The 17941-nt window shown below is 34.4% G+C and overlaps 1 protein-coding gene and 1 long non-coding RNA gene across 2 annotated transcripts in view; both read left to right on the top strand.

Moving 5' to 3' along the window:
• The first annotated feature begins 9167 nt into the window (after positions 1-9167).
• Positions 9168-17941, top strand: part of LOC119068549 (protein lozenge) — a 40373-nt gene continuing 31599 nt past the window's right edge. The window contains exons 1-2 of the mRNA XM_037172177.1: positions 9168-10245; positions 16138-16377. Of these exons, the coding sequence (XP_037028072.1) occupies positions 10038-10245; positions 16138-16377 (448 nt within the window). The 5' untranslated portion in view covers positions 9168-10037. The remainder of the gene's footprint in view (positions 10246-16137; positions 16378-17941) is intronic.
• Positions 13423-13628, top strand: LOC119068553. The gene is made up of 2 exons (XR_005086179.1): positions 13423-13465; positions 13526-13628. It is a non-coding gene; the product is annotated as an uncharacterized LOC119068553 (long non-coding RNA).

The raw sequence follows: 17941 nt of genomic DNA, 5'->3' as shown, positions 1-17941 counted from the left end.
ATAATATCTACCAAATCGCTTCATGAAATTACCAAAACTCCTAGATTTAAGTTCCATTTGGCCGATCCATTGAAGCAAATTTAATCATCAATTATAAGTCATCGTTGAACTTCAATATTTCGATATTTTAATTTGCATACCTCATCAATGTTTTGTTTGTGGATACACATTCGTTATGGCCGGTGAACTAACGTCTCACATGCGAAAGCACAGACAAACATAACCTAAGATTCCGTATGCCATTTCCGAACATATGCGTCTTCACACAAGGTGTGCATGTTTTATCCTCACCACATGTTGCCAATGCATTATTTGTTGGATGCCAGTCCTACGCGCGAAAGTCCATATTTGTTCATAGAAATTTTATTCCTTTTATTCCTGAGTCTGTCCAAGAAAGTATTTGTTTTTTTCGCTAGAGTTCTGGATTGTGGATTGTTTTTAAAAAATTCGAGAATGTTTTTTTCCAGAAAATTGGCCACAATTTCAATTTTATTGTTCAGGGAACACTAGGTCGAGCTATAATAGTAAAGGGACCGCACACTGTGAGTTTTGTTTGTTCCAGTCGTTCCACATACATAAGAGAAGCGACTCACTTTACGTTTACTCCCTTGACCTAAAGTCAGGGTCAGGGTCATCGTCAATCAATACAGTCAAATAATTAATATTAGATCAATTCAGCCTCCCTCATTCACACTTCGCAATTCAATTCACACATAACCGAAATCTCGCTTTCTAGCTTCCACTATATCACAGTCATTTGTTATTCTATGAGGTTGCCGAATACCTGATCTGGCAATTTTAAAACTTAAAGGTCGAACACTGTTGCTGCACAATTGAACGCTTTACAAGCATTGTTGAGTGGAGAATTCCCGGATGTTTCAGTTTAATAAAACCTGCATTTCTCAGTTGACGATCTCCAGTATTCAGGTTCAGTTGATTTCGTAGTTATGATGAGTCCAGACGTCCAGAGATAGTTTGGTGCATCCAAAATACCGCAGGAATAACACTTCTTCAGTTAAGTAAGAGCAATCCTGATCCTCCTAAATATAGAAAATGTCCGTAACCCTTGTTACCACGACAACTTCAGTAATTCTTCACCGATTCCAAGCATATTGTGTGGTTGAGAATATAAATTCCAGATAGTTTTGCCAACCAACATTCATGTAAAAAGTTTTATTTTATCCATTACATTAACCTATTGCTGTGCTTTTGCTGGTCCTTGTGCTTCTACAGCAAAAAAAGGTTCATAACCGTAACAACACAGCTTTTAAGTAAGAGCTTCCAACAACATGCAAATCAAAAGCTAATAAAAGCGTTACATTCGAAAGTCGATTTTCAGGCGTGTTTCATTGGCCTTTCGGGGCGGTGCCAATTTTTTTTTTGGTTGTTTCAACAAAAGAAGAAGACTCCACCTCCTACCTTACCAATGCAATGTGCTGTGCCATGAAAACACCAATCTTGTGGTAAATAAAAACCACTTTTTTTGGTTGATTCTGTGTTGTTGCGGAAAAATTATAAACCATGCAATGGTTGATGAAACGATTCATTTATAAATGAAGTTAACAAGTGACTTTAATACATATACAGCGGCTTCGTGATTTAATTAAGTGTTTCAAATAGACTCATTTGTGTATAATAGGAGAAACATGAACAAAGACATTTTTCTATTATAGTTGTCGCTATGTTAACGCAAACATATGAATTATGGATCACGGTGACAGTCGGACAAATGCAAGAACTACTATTAATGCACCAATTTGTATATAATGTGCATTATATTAGGTTTTATTGGTTAACAATAAGTAAGCGTTAAAACAAATGAAAGAATAGAGAGAAAAGTTTAAGAGGGCGACTGAATGAAAATGATATTGTTAATCATTATAAGAAACTAAAGGAAATGAGTGTATGCGAACATTATTAAAGTATTATATTATTACAATATAGTTTGGTTGTAACGCTTGTTACGATGTTTCTGACACGACATGTGTTAGACTTTTTATATTTATATTGTACTGTACACCTTATTCCATTCAATATTAAAACTGCCAATATTGGGCTATATGCGTTAAATATTGCCCCGATTCATGGTATTTCGTTATCTGCCATATTATGAACACTTAGTACATGGATGCATTTATTAAAATTAAATATGTATAAAATAAAACATTTGATACACATTGTGCCTGCGGTTTTGCAACCATACTCCATATAATATGCAGAAGATATGAGCATAACGTATATATTGCTTTGCTATGAAAATTATAAATTTACTTGCATTTAACGTTTTTTTTTTAAATATTTATTTATTCATTTTACAGGCAGTTCTTTTTTCCCAGTTTCGAACCATTGCTTTTTATTCGTGAAGCTAAATATTGTGTTCGGGAGTTTTTATTACATTTTTGTATTTTACAGAGAGTGACGGCGGTGACGGGGTTCTAAACAAGTATGGTGTAAAATAGGGTATTTTATTGGTAGATTCATATACCGCATTTACTTCATTTACTATAAAAATAGAATAAATGTTTTTTAAACAGAGCAATGGTCTCCAATCTAAATACTGCAAACAAACGTTCTACAGATAATAATGACCACCAAAAAAAAAAACACGCATCCTTTCATGCATAATTTTTCATTCAATCACTCGGAACCAAAATTTTAACTCCGCCGTAGTGGTGTCTTCTTTATATTGCCGATATTTACTCCAATCGAATCAAATCCCAAGAAAGATGCCTTTTTGTCTGTAATAGACAATTTGGTGCTGAGATCTGAAGAAAAAAAAAACGTTTTTTGAGACCAGTAATGTCATGTAAATTTGGTTCCCAGAATGAACATTTGCCGAGAAAGGGCATTTGTGGAGCAAATTTAAAAATTGCACTTGTCGCTAAAAAGCTTAATGCGCAACTAAGAAAGATCAGAGGTCACAAAATTTGGCAGTAGTGCAGTAGTTGTATCTGTTCCGGTAATTTTTACGTACGGCAATGAATTTTCAATTAATCTACAGAAAGGATGGATGAACAAATTAACCGAAGAATAAACTTCAAGCTTTTTAACATTGAACGAAATTTCCTACATGCTTTTTGTAATTTAGATACGTAAGGTACTTACTTAACCTCACTAAACATAGAACAACGGTTATAGGAAATTTCGGTGGCCTGTATTTGCGCTCTATTTTCTTTCTTTCACTTTGGTATTGAAAAATCCATAAAATATCATCGCTGTGAAATGTAACAGATACAAAAATCTATTACAATTGGTAATTTAAGCTTTAGTTTTGAAACAGCATTTTCCTAATTCATAACAATTTTTCTTTTCAACTTTTTCATTTATCTAAAAAAAGTAAGTCTTTAACAAATGATCTGCAGCTGCTCCAGTCAGTATACAATTCTAAGGAGCTACATTTATTTTCATAGTATGCCTTTTATAGAAATAGTTTTTTGTGTATCTGTTTTGGACGATGTTTTTAGGCAATTTCACTTCGTTCGGGCTACATGAGAAAGTGCCTAAAATCAATCGTCCAAAGGGGTCGAACTCCAGAGAAAAATCTCAAAACTCCTTCATTTTCGGCCCCGACACATGAAATAGTTATTTGTGTATCTGTTTTGGACGATTGTTTTTAGGCAATTTCGCTTGTTGTAGCCCGAACGAAGTGAGGGCTACATGCGACAGTGCCTAAAATCAATTGTCCAAAACAGATACTCAAAAAAATTTTCATGTAAGGGGTCGGAAACCTGAGAAAAATATCGAAACTCCCTCATTTTCGGCCCCTACGCTCCCCGTAGGCAGCATATAAAACTTAATACGTAACTCTTTCAGCCTCCTCAATCGATACGTAAATAACTATTTTTGCTATGACCGTATCACAGTTCGGAAGATTTCGATCTTAGCAGTCAGTTATAAGTAATTCGACAATTTTCAGAACAATTTGAAATTGAAACACTGTCTACTCATAACCCTAATCTTATATCGAATTAAAATTTCATTTTATTTCGAACGAAAAATGTTCAATGTATTTTGATCAATTAAAATTTTCTTGGAATTTAATTTAAAATTCAGGAGAATTGTTCGATAAAGATTTTACAGTAAAACAAAATCGTAGAAATAAAATCAACGATCCAAGTTCTTGGCTTTTTAACTCGTACGTAAACTCTGCTGCATTCTTGATTTTGTAAAAAAAATACTTACCGCATTTCAAAAGACGCATTTCCATTTAGAATAAATTCGTAATGTATTTTGAGCTTTTAGTGCATTAATTTTGAGATGGCAACGTGAAGTTTAAAAATTTTCATTACCCTTTCACGGATGACTGCCTATCAGCAGTCTTACTATCGGATCTAACACTTCATTTGTTATACGTAATTTTGAATAGATTTTAAATCCTTTACTTCATTTCTTTGAACATGATTTTTGCTGTAACTAGTCAAAGCTATTCACGAAGTTGGAATCGATAAGAGACGATTATAGCAGTCCGTAAAGGACGTTGTAAATTTTTTGTTGCGGAAGAACGTTATCTCGTCGGCTGAAGACGTGTTATGCAAGATATTGGTCTCACCCTACATAGATATGAAGGACGTTACTTTTGTATCATTTATGATCACTGCTGACACTAAAATATTTGACTTTATAGTTAACAGTAAACTGTGGCCCGAGAACATTATAGCTCGTGAATTTGTGAAACGTTAATGAACCGATAAATTTTCAATCTTTAATTTCGACTTTTTTCGTAGAAGTAACTTATCGTTGTTATAATTTTGACTTGGCCTGAACGAAATTCCGATTAAACTAAGACGTGGATAACGTGAATAATTGTTATTTTTCTTTTTGTTTTCATTTTGTTTGATTTACTGAACCAATGGTTCTCACTAATCAGAATCTGATTAGTCGAATCGAGTCTTATGACTTTGAAAAAAGAACTCCAGGTCAATTCGACTTGTGCAAACTTCTGCTAGTCTAGTCGACTGGCTCTCGCTAATCATTCTTTTTTCATGTGGATCATTGGATACATCCCTTCAGTCAAGCTAAACAACGCAAACGAACCGAACGATCTAATTCAACGTCAATTTTATTATGTTATTACGCTATGTCGTCATGTTCATGAAATTTTTCATTTTTTTGAATTGCTGAATTTTTAATTCTAACCTTTGTAAATTGTAAGTAGTCAGGGGGCTTCGACCATTGATGAAATGAAATAAATAAATAAAAATAAAAATCGTAAATGTAGGAAAGGATGTACTTTGTACTTACTTAAAATTATTACTATTTTTTTTTTGAAAATCACTTACAGTAGACAAAAAAATCTTTTTCACTCTGATCTTAAGGTCATATATCACCTTGATCAGGCCTCACTAAACAGCAGAAGGTTGTTTTATGACGAGAAATTCAGACAAAATCATAGAGAAATTGGTCGAAGACAGGAGAGACATCACCCTGGTTCTTTGTGAAGGCCTTGTGTTCGTTCAGGATCAAATTTCAGCAATCAATATAATCTAAAATTAAACTATAACCTCCAATAATGATGAAGTATCGGGAACTGAGAAGAAAACTTTGTCCATATTAAATTTTGACTATTTGATTCTGATTGTATTAAATTAGTTATCTTCAACGTATGTTATAGCGTTAAGGGATAAGTTTATTTATCCAAAAAGAATGATAAAAGAATGATCAGAACGTAACCTTAAGGTTTTCAATGCCAACGAGTTATGTCAGTAAGAGGGATTCTTTTGAAAAACAGCCTACCGAAATCGAACGTGTTTTCTAGTGGAACTTTTTATAGGTACCTAGAAAGGACTTCGACTCTAGAAGGCAAAACCACTCTCAAAAAAATTCTTCGAAGCTTTTATGGCTAGTGAAAGGTGATCGAAAGCCGAAAATCTGCACTTTTCTTACCAAAATTTCTCCGGGTACACGAGCCGTACAGGGTCGTGTGGGGTGTCATTAGAAAGGTAATCACATGTACTATTGAGCCGAATAGAGACTCATTGGTTTTAAAATTAGTCCAGACTGAAATATGTGCAGTTGAAGTTTTCAACCGAAAACTTGCACTTCCCAGGCATAATTTTAAGCAAAAATACGTTGCTTCGCATTGTTTTAGATACACTTACTTTGAAAAAGTATTGCTGCAAAAAATATTTTTTCATCAAAAATAGCACATGCACGAAATTCTTTGAGTAGCGATACTGAGCATCAAATTTTCATTCCACAACCACATTCATCGAAGCACTACCCATGCATGTTTGGTATTATTGGAAAGTATCATATGAGGAAAACAGTTTTTATATTTTTCTGTTGCTTTTCGGATGCATGGGAACCGTTAGAAGTTCGCCGAAATTATCCATTTTTCATAACTTAGTGTGGATGAATTTTTAACCCAACAAGACCCAATCTGCCCCGAAAGTACATGCAATTACCTTTCTAATGACCTTGTACGTTTCGTGACCTACGAGAAATTTCCATACGAAAAGTGCATGTTTTAGGTTTTTGGTCACCTCTCGCTAGCCACACAAACTTGGACATTTTTTTGAAAGTGGTTTTGGCTTCTAGGGAGCAATACCTATCTAGGCACATATCAAAAAATCCACTAGAAAATGCGTCCGATTTGGGCAGGCTGTTTTTCAAACGTAATAACTATTCGCAGGCGCCAATAGCATCTACGTTTTTCAAAATCCCTCCTTAAATTGCAGGCTTATTTCTTAGAATATAGCCAACTTTGCAAACGATTAAAATTGAAGAAATAGATGAGGAAGTCGTCTGCAAAACCTTTATCAATTCATTCATTTCAATCGGTAATCTTTACTGATTGTGGTCAGACCGGTCAAACTTAAGTTCAGTTAAAAAATTTTCTCAACGAATTTCTTAGAACTTATGTAACATATATAATAATGTCGGAAATTTATTTTAGATCATCAATTCATCTACCATCTAATGGTATATTGTGTATTAGTCCCAAGTTTTATTCCAAAAATTTCACAATACTGATGGTAACAGTTGATGAACCAGTTGGTGAAATGATTCGATGGTTTATTTGTATGTTTTTATATTGGCAACTTGTTCCACATATTTATTTTTGTAGCATTAGTCCTAAGTTTTCTATATGGCGGAGAGAGTATCGACTTTGACCGACACGAAACCCAGTACACCGATAGGTAGTCATCTGCTATGCAATGAGTACAGATTGCTCTTTTTTATACCAAAACTATTACATAAAACTAGTGAAGTGCTAGAATTGGCAGAACACATAAAGCGATGATTAAAACAAAAGAAGTGACAGATTTTATCCGTTATATGACAATGTGAATTTTTAAATCAATCAAACTGATTATTCAATATAAATAATGAATGCAACAATTAATATAAGACTCGTAATTATAAGCCTATTTTTAATGAATTTTTTTTTTCTAGATTTACGTCATTTACGTCTAGATTTGTCATGAAGACAAAGTGCAATTTTTGATTTTAAGTATAGGCACATCAGCGAATCGATGAATCTTTACCTTTTATCGATAACATATTCAGGATCTGACTAATGATCATGTTTTAAAGAAATGAAGTAATAGATCTTGAAAATACGTAGATTAAATATGAAATAATAGATTGAATAGCAGAAATGTTGATATTGCCGTCTGTTAACCATAGCTTATTTTCACTATTTTATTATATCCGCCTTTAGCGAACTTTCATAGACTAAACTGTAGAAGTACAAATAACACTTTCTGTAGAGGCGTATTTTAAGCTCCTATTTTAACACGTTGCCAGTTTTTGTGACTTGTCAACTTTAGGCACACCGGAAAGTGCTAAGGGAGTCGAGGAATACCTACAAACAAATTTCTAAAAATCAAAAATTGGACTTTTGATTTTTAGAAATTTATTTGGAGATATTCCTCGACGCCCTTAGCACTTTCCGGTGTGCCTAAAGTGCCTGCTCGAGCATTATCCCCTATGTGTTAAGTTGTAAAAAGCTTTAAAACTATTGTGATTGTGTAAGAAATTTGCGATAACTGAGAGTATAATTTTCTAGTACGCGACCATCCGATTATTTCGTAAATATTCCCAAGACTTCTTCGTAGGTTGTAACTGTGGAGAATTTCTAAGTTCGTTACAAATGAAAAATTGACAACTGTTGGGGAATGGTATTTCTGAAGAATTCGTCACCAAGAACTTGCGGAGTGCACAATACAGACATTAAGAGTCATCCGCCGCTTCCATAAAGTAACTACTCAAAAAGTGTTATTTGTAACTGAATTCCCAATAAATATTTTCTTATTGAAAATGTTATTTTGCTTCGCTCAGAGGAATCTATTTCAAAATTTTAAAAATTCTGGACCAAGTGAACGGCCGTCATAGTTGGGGAAAAGGTTGAACCAAGAAAAACAACACAAAAAGGTTTACTTTTTCATATAATCAACTCTGCTACGTGTCAGTGTGTCCTAAGACGGTTTTACTCTTCTTTTTTTAAATGGAAGGACCCACGTCAGTAGTAACAAGTTGAGTTGATCGCTCAGCTCAGAGCGATTCGTTCTACCTGAAAAAGACCTCTGATGGTGTTAATAACTGCACTGTACGTCCGCAACATTTAGAAGGTCTCCATGTAATGGCTGAGTGTGTCAGCAGAAGAATAACATTAGTTTCGTTGCTCATTGATTTGAGTTAGGGAGGTTACGGAAGAAGAAAAACATTTATGCAAACCTAGAATTGTACTTTAATCCGGACTTCTTCCTACATCAGCATGTTATGAATTGATATAGTCCATTCTGCATTTAAAAAAAACATTTAAGCATTCTCAATCCGAACAGCCTTAACAACAAAAACTGACCAAAAAGTCTCTTCACATTCATAAATATTTATCTTATTCTATGATTCGTCATGTCATATTTATCCACACCCCCTTTTTCTATTTGTTTTATATTCACAAAAAAAAACAACAACGAGAATTAGAATCTCTCACAATCAACCCAAACCAATACAAATCATATGGTGTGTAGGTACAATACATATAGTATATGTATACGTATACATTACAGCACAGTTTGGACTGTTTTTCTCATACACATTTTCGTGGTATATAGAGTATATCTCCAATGCCTACATTTTGCTGTATGTTTTCATAATTTTCTGTATGCTTCAACAATAATGTTTTGTTGAACATAATATTGTAGTAGCAGGTATCCCTCCACACAATATACACAGCTTTTGTTAGCTTTTCGACTACATTGCTTCAACAGTCGCGTAAACGAACGGGTCGCGTTAACAACACACACCTGTTGCATTTTACAGATATTTTGTTACATTCGTTTCTTGGTCTCAAGCACTATATACAAAGCTATTACAGAAATTCAATTGATGGATTGAGCGGCATCAATAATAATACGATAACTTAAAGATACAAAATTTTTCGGTTTGGTTTAAATCGGACGATATTTTACAATTTATATGAAACCATCTATATACGCGAGTGTTTATCATTGTTATAGAGAAACTGTTTGCTTGTTTATATTTTGAAGGCGAGATTCGCATAACATATAAATTGAAGACTTCTTAGAAAAACTATTGCGTGTACAATTTCGGATTGTGTGTGTTCATTTGGCATATTAATAAATTGTTATAATTCGAATTGAGTGATATTTTATACACTCACCGGATCGGTCAGTGTTGATGTCGTAATGCATTAAATTGTGTGACGCGATTTTATAAGAAATTCGGTGATTAATTATTGAGTTCCCAATCGTAAGTGTAATAACGGACAATTAGTAGAATTTGTGTCCGAATAAGCAGAAGTAACATCCAGCGATGAGTTGCTGAAACGAATCACAAATGAATGGATTTCGGTTTGGGAAAACCAGTGTGATAAATATTCAGTAATAAACTTGAATTTCTTGTCAATATTACCGGAATTTTCGTGCCGATCAAAATTCAATTTTATTTACGTTGACAATTTGGTTTCAACTACCTAGAGGTAATAAACAATCGAAGAAAAAGAAAACAATTTTTTTTAAGTGCACTGGTAAATAAACAACATCAAAATAGCGCCGAAAAATTCCTCTCGAATGCATTTGCCCACGGGAGCAACGGCAGTATATCCGAGTGGGACATCAGCGAATTGTGGCGGCACTGATTGGAGTTTGTCCATTTGCAAGGGGGGAATGTTAGAGCCCCCCAATAGTAATTCCAGTAGTTCACCGCCAGGATCACAAGATCTTTGGTGGACCGAACGACTGATCTTAGAGGCACAGCAGGAGTTTCCCGGAGAATTGAGTGAGTGCTGTTTTTTTGTTTTATTTTAATTCATATCAAAAATATTCGTCTGTTTTTAAATGTTATTTTTCTTCATATCGACATTTCACTGGTAAACGATGAAGCCAGACTTTCGACTAAAAATCGTAACCTCAAGGGCAAAAGCCGATTTAAAGAATTTCTTGCCCAAAATTAAGCCACTGAGTCTTACGATTCTTTGAAATACTTATCCCCCGAAAAATGTATTGTAAATTGTCGCAATAGACTTTCCTGTCTATTCATATGATTTTACTGACTTGCTAAAAATCTGTATATCTTTCACATCCTATTTATCACTCCTTATTTTCGGTTGAGTTTATGGTTCTCTTTGAAATTGTTATTCGAAGTTCTTCTTCTTCTCCAAAAATCGTCGCATATCCTTAAAAGATTTATTATTCTCCTGCACCTTCGCATGTAAAAGGCCTATTATGTCCGATTAAGAACGTTCCGTGAGCTTCTTGGAATGCTTCGATTTCCACCCGATCCAGTTGAACCTCGCACTGCTCCTGCTCAGCAGAATCTATTTCAAATTTTTAAAAATTTTGTAGCAAATAAACGGCAGTCATAAGTGAGGATTCACTTCAGTATTAACAACTTAAAGATTAACAATTTTCTTGCATGCGACAGTCAATCAATAAACATAAATAAACAAAATACCACTGCTGCGCGGAGCGTGTGTTAGATCGTTCAACGTTGATTGATGGTTTGAAAATGTATGAACCCAATTTCGCTAGCCGCGATGAAATAGATTCTTGTCATCTTAATTCCTGATTTCCGAATTGTGTTCAGTATATAACCGAAATATTCTTTAAGTGTGTCACCAAGTACATTTGCTGGTGAAATAATTTGCTCTCGAATTTACATCTCCTAAATTATTACGTCTCGTCACTGGGGAAAATAGCAACGTCACTAAAATATTTACCAAATTTCATAATCACACAAAATGTTTCTCGACTAACGTCTGTGTTAATTAGAATATTTTAAGATAAAAACTTTGACGATGACGCGGCTATATAAGGAAATATTCAACAAGTAGTGGTTCGTTGTACGACAGTAATAACATTGTTTCGTCACTTAATGAACACACATCTACTAGTGCACGTACAAATCGAATGTAAACAAAATATTTCTTAAAATAGTATAGATGGAGGTAAATACAGTGTTTGCAAAATGAAATCCACGACGATAAGGCCAAGAAAAGTGTTTAAATGAAAGGAGCACTGTCATATGATTTTATACTAATTTAGACACCAAACTGGAAATTATCACTTATTGAGCAGAATTTAACGCGTTGCAGCCACCGCGGGAAACCCGAATGAAATATACATCTAAAGTTTGCGTTCTATGTGTTCGGATCATTTGTACAAAACGAACTGCATGAAAATAGATGAAAAGAAGATCAGTCGCCTTCAGAATTCTAGCGGCGGTACGGTACAATTTTCTTGTTTTTAGTGTAATTATCAAAAATGAATCGTCTAAAGAAAACGATCAAAAATCGTACCACAGAAAAATTTCTTGTTCAGATTCAGATGGATGTAATTTCCCCGCGTCATAAACCACAGTTCATACATTCTCGTTCATTTTCCCAAGAGTTGATTGCTAATTTATTTAAAAATCATGACTGCGCCAGTTTCCTTAATTGACTCCTATGGGAGTCATTGCAATTTGTCTCATTGATTTTATCATTTACCTCACATTATACAGTATAGATCGAGGAGACGAAAGTGGGAAAAAATCTGATTGGAGAGATCTTTCTCTTGTGAGAAAAAAATCCGAAAATCATAAAACGAACTCAGTTGAAACTTCAAAAATCAATTCTACGCCAACTTGGAACTAATTTTTTCTTTAAATCCAATGGTTCTTCAAATTCAATTAGTTGTACATTTTTTCCTAAAAAGAACAGGAAATTGCTGCTCGAATTGAAAATTCGTGTGACGTCAAAGTTTGTTATTTTCTTTGTTTAAAAAATCGTCTTAGTCAAAACACTACATGGATCCGAAGCGAGGCTTAGGTCAATAAACAGACGAACAGTGCCGCCTTTTCCATATGGGCCAAATGGGCAAATGCCCGTGGCGCCCGAAGTGGAGCAGAAAAACATGGCGCCGATGTCCTTAAAAAAAATTTAGCTTTACTAAATTGGCGCCTATTTTCCAATTGCCCGATGGCGCCCAAAAGCTAAAAGCGGCACTGCAGACGAAGACATTACCCTTTCAATTTTTTATCAATTTGTTTCACAATTCATTCGAAAAATGTACAGTAATGAAATAGTAATTTATGCAACCGAACAAGGTCTATTTCAGGGATTTAAATTACCGTTTTTTTTAATTCCCGAAAATTCCTGAATTTTGGTTTCTCTCAAATATCATCCGAATGTACCTCAAAAACATACAAAACAACTAGAAGGGCCATAAAAGCAACGCAGTTGTCGATAACAGATGATTGAAAATATCTTAATTCGTGTAAGTTAAAAATCAAAAATATTCTTAAAATTTCCTAATACTTTGAGCATACAACCGTTTCCACTCAATTTCACATTATCAAAGATTTATTACAACGACATCATACAGTTCTTTCTATTTAACATTTTCTGAGAATATTGTTAACATACAAAAGTAAATAAAAAAAGAAAAAAAACATTCTCATAGCACCTTTCATAGTAATTGAGCAAATAAGTTTACTAAATATGTGCTAAATAGAGAGAAGAGAGCATTACGTATATGATGAAGCTTTTTCTCTATAATATCGCTATGATTATTGGCTTCTGACTCAAATTGCTGGTTTTTTCCAAAAAAAAATTTGGTTATTGAAGGTCTGAATCAATTTCTGTGAGCGATTCTAAGCTCTAAATGAATACAAATATTTTGTGAAGTGGTTTTTCCATGAATGTTGACAATCGCTGAATTTCTATTATAAAGTCAATGATAAGATTATCAGCTTCAATTTTATGACCTTATAATTGCAGTAAGAATTAGCTCGTCAGGAGCAAACAAATCTTGAATTTCGCGGTATTTTGATAGAATCACTTCAACATACTAGTGCGAACGAAATGTTGACATTATAAAATCAAATTTATTTTTTAATTTTTGGACGCACAAAATAATGCAAAAGTGAAAGCAGAGTGAATTTGAAATGCAAGTGCTCCAAAAAAAAAGAGACGAAAATAGTACATTTTGTTACGAGTGATGAAAAGTTGAATTTTTCGGTATTAGTCATCGGTTCCGCCTTGTTAGGACAAGCTTACGACGTGTACCGAAAAATTCAGCTTTCATCACGAGTCACAAACGACGATTTTTGTGCTTGAAAACTGAAATGAGACGAAACCACAACACTATTGACATAGAAATCACTCTACAGCCATTTCAACAACAAAGCATGCACACTTCATCGCTGAGAAGTACAGAAAAATTGAACTTTTCGATCGTAGAATGTGTGGATCTCGACACGCAAACTATGATCGAAAAGTTCAATTTTTCTGTACTTCTCAGGAGATATTTGCGGTCAAGAAAGTACTTTCTCGGACGCTTCCTCCGACCGAAATAGTTATTTATACAACCGAGTGATAAATGCTTTTTTAGGAACTAGATGGGTAGATTGTCACTCGAGGCCGTAGGCCGAGTGTGACAATACACATCGTGTGCCTAAAAAAGCAATTATCATCGAGTTGTATACAACGTTTTTCGCAATAAAGGCAACGGAAAGTCCTACTTTTCGTCACTTGTTGCGAAAATGGATTTGTGCCACCGAGAATTGAAATACGACTCTTTTCAGCATTCATTTTAGTGTTGTAAAGTGACTTATTTCAGCACCCGTTTGATGTGATATTACAACACGCAAAGCAGTGTTGATATGGAATTTGTATGAGTTGTTACAGCATTCGTTTGAGAAAATGCAGAGCAATGTGATCGATCAAATTTGAAGAGTGATTGTTTACAATGAAAATTATGATTTTTTGTACTCTTGTCTATTTCTATTCTCGGTTGGCACAAAGCATGATGTGTTACACGTATTGCAATGAGATTTTTTCAGCACACGACCCAATTTTCCTTACTCGCTCCGCTCGTAAGGAAAACTTGGGTCTAGTGCTGAAAAAATCAACATTACAATACTTGTAACACAACATACTATTTCATATATATTTTTCAAATCGTCGTTTGTGACTCGTGATGAAATCTGAATTTTTCGGCACACATCGTAATCTTGTGCTACTCGGCTCCGCCTTACCACTGGTACCGAAAAATTCAACTTTTTATCATTCGTAACAAAATGTACTATTTTCGACCCCATGTAAACATGAGCAAGCAAATAGGTGGATTTACTAGTTGTAGCACTGATAGAATCAATTTAGGATTTTGTTGCTAATAACAAGAAACGGTACTAATGCAATTGTTTCTAAATGGATTGATTCATCGCTGTCACTCTAAAAATCTGACAAAATTATTCACAGTTCTGGCAATAACTTCGCATTTAGCTGCATTACTTTTTCAACAATTTTATCACTACTGTTGTGCACATAACAAGGAACAAACTTTCTTGTTTAGCGTCCTCTCCACGCGTAACATTAGGCTCGATATCACCCTCATTAGGGTGATTTGGATATATGCCAAATTGTTACATTACCCAATATGAAAATAAAAAATTTGACTATTGTTGAAATGCCTGTCGTGGCAGACAATTCAAATTTTCGAATTTTCAACTTTGAAAAAATTTATATTTTTAAATACCCATGTTCATTCTGTGCAAATGTGTCATTTCGACACAAATTTGAATTTTCTACTATGTGTACAGGCCGATATATAGGACTACCATAGATAGGACTCTTATAGGGATCAAAAATGAAGTTCATAGTACAAATGTTTTTCGTATCGGGTAGGAGTGGTCCAAATTCTAGTGGTACGTACACCAAAAAAAAAATAGTTTTTCAGATTATGGTCTAGATCAACTTCAGGTGGCGAAAAGTCAAGAACTGAAAATTTTTGACAATCGGTATTTCTCAACTTCAAAGAAAGATCGTGGACTTTATCATGCTCGCACGTTAGTAAGCAGGCGTGACGCAAGTCCTCTACTACAGAATTTTCCACACAAAAAATTGATAGAGAGAAATAACAAAAAAAAGGCGAAAATTCTTAAAGCCATTTTGTTTGTTTGTATTTGCGCTCGAATGAAATTGCGCTAATGTTATTGTGTCACATATTTTTGATGATAGGACAAGAAATACATCTCTTACTTGAGATAAGTGTTTTGTTAGGATATACTTAGGACATTTGTATAAAGAGAAATTCCTGTTGTCCGTTAAATAAACCAAATTCACATTGAATTTTTGGTGAAGATGAGAATGGTCAAATAAAACCGCTACTTTAAAATTTTCAGTTTTCGATTTTTTGAAAAACGAAAGGAGGAAAATTTCTCTTTTATTTGAATTGCAACGCGGCTATTCATTCTGTCGTAAAATGATAATTTTATTATTCACCTTCAGTGGATTTAATCAGCTGACAAATTAATTTGACAATGCAAAATGCTCTCCTCATAAAAATTATGGCAAAAAACAAGGTTTTCGTTAACAACGTTTTCGTATGGATTCATTTCATATTAACGAATATAATGTTTTAAAAAAAATATATCAAAAATCAGATCGGCGTCAAATTCATGATACGATGCACCTTGTTGTCTGATATCTGATACACCGATTTTCAACTGTTCTTTTTGTTTTAGCACAAAAATTATGTTGGCTTCGGTGAAAAATTCACACGCGTCCTGTTTAAAATACAAAAATAAAAATCTCCTCATACTGATACTCCCATGCTGAAATTTTATTCAACAAGATCTTTAATTGTGATTTTGATTATTTATTTTTTCTTTCTCTTTTCATTTATTCAGTACGAACAGGCAGTCCATATTTTTTGTGTTCAGCACTACCGAACCATTGGCGATCTAACAAAACGCTTCCAGTAGCATTTAAGGTTGTATCATTAGCCGAAGTTGGTGATGGGACAATGGTAACAATAAAAGCGGGAAACGATGAAAATTGGAGTGCTGAACTACGAAACTGTTCAGCTGTGATGAAAAATCATGTAGCAAAATTCAATGATTTACGATTTGTTGGTCGCAGTGGAAGAGGTAAGAAAATCTGACTGTTTAAATATGAATTTTTATTTACAAAAATTATTGAAGGCTATCTCATTGCAGAACTATAAGTTCTACTGTGCTAAATACATTGTGATGCTCGTTACCCACATGACACTTTTCATTTAAAACTATAATTTCGGTGTTATAATTGGGTTCTACACTTTTTCTTATGAGCCTCACTTGTTTATATAAACAAAGCCTGCAGCATAACACGCGCCAGAATAAGGATTGCTTACATTTAAATAATCATAATCACGCAACAGATGAATGAAGTGTGTAATTATACCATTCGTTACATGCTTTGGCTGCTTCTCTCTCACTGCAGCATAAACTGTTATGATATTTTGCCGTGCAACAATAACTTGGGTAGTTTGCATTATTCCTGATTCTGCCTTCATCTGTGTAAATTGGACCTTCGGATGGTCTACAATAGCTATAATTATGGGGTCATTGTTGGCTCATGTAGATAATTGAAATTAAACAATTACGGTGTGAATGGCTTGTTAATAACAACGATCTCTTTCATAAATTGATGAATGTAAGACCGATTTCTGGAACGTGCAGTGAAACTTTTTGAAACCATTTGCTTAGAGGATGTCCATCAGAGACGTCTGTGCTAAGGTAGGGGGAGGTCATCGATTTCTTTTCGCGACAATGACGATGTTATAATCAATGGCTAATAAGGAGTCATTCACAAAGTGTGCACGCACAATGTGACGATTTTTAGACCGACCACTCCTTTATCGCTAGCACAAACACTCATTCTACCAGCGTTAAATTAACTTCCAAATTTAAAAGATGTATATGGTTATACGGTTGTGTGTGTTGTGCGTTTCACTTCACACTAACAAATCATGATTACTGTCTTTACGAAAGATATGCAAGGCCTACAAGATAGCATTAGCCCTCAAGTATTTCTTATATTCATGCTGAAGCCTTCGCTTTCTTCTGACCCTCCTTCCACTGAATGAGCGTGCGTAATTTGTGAACGAACAGTACTTTTAAATCTTATAACGTACACGTTTTCAACTACTAAGACCTTATCAACTTCTTACTTAAATAAACTGCCTTTATACAAAACTAAATATGGAAAATGGCGCAAAAAAGACCTAAGACAGGCGGAATTCTTAGCATAGCCGGTACGCCTTTGTTTTGTTTTATTTTTGTTATTCTCAACATCTGGAAGTATTTTCTCAAAAAAGAGTGATCAATGCTGAAAATGAAAGATATTGATGATGCCATTTGGGAATAAAGTGCATGGAAATCATAAAAGTGGGTCAGTAGGACATCGGTTGGGTATTTTGAAGATCGTGGAATAGTTATTTGTGTATCTGTTTTGGACGATTGATTTTAGCAACGCACTGTCTAGCACCGAAGCTGACTTTGACGTCACTCAAATAGAGGACTGAACCGATCAAAGTTGGCTATTCTTTTTCATACAATGGCTATCAAAAAATTTAAAAAAATTGTCAATATGTGTGTTTTTGGCCTTCTAATTGAGTGATGTCAAAGTCAGCTTCGGAGCTTCACAGTGCTTTGATTTTAGACAATTTGC

The sequence above is a fragment of the Bradysia coprophila genome (assembly GCF_014529535.1).
Source record: "Bradysia coprophila strain Holo2 chromosome X unlocalized genomic scaffold, BU_Bcop_v1 contig_20, whole genome shotgun sequence".
Taxonomy (NCBI): domain Eukaryota; kingdom Metazoa; phylum Arthropoda; class Insecta; order Diptera; family Sciaridae; genus Bradysia; species Bradysia coprophila.
The sequence above is the reverse complement of the archived record's forward strand: the minus strand, read 5'-3'. Positions and strand labels throughout refer to the sequence as shown.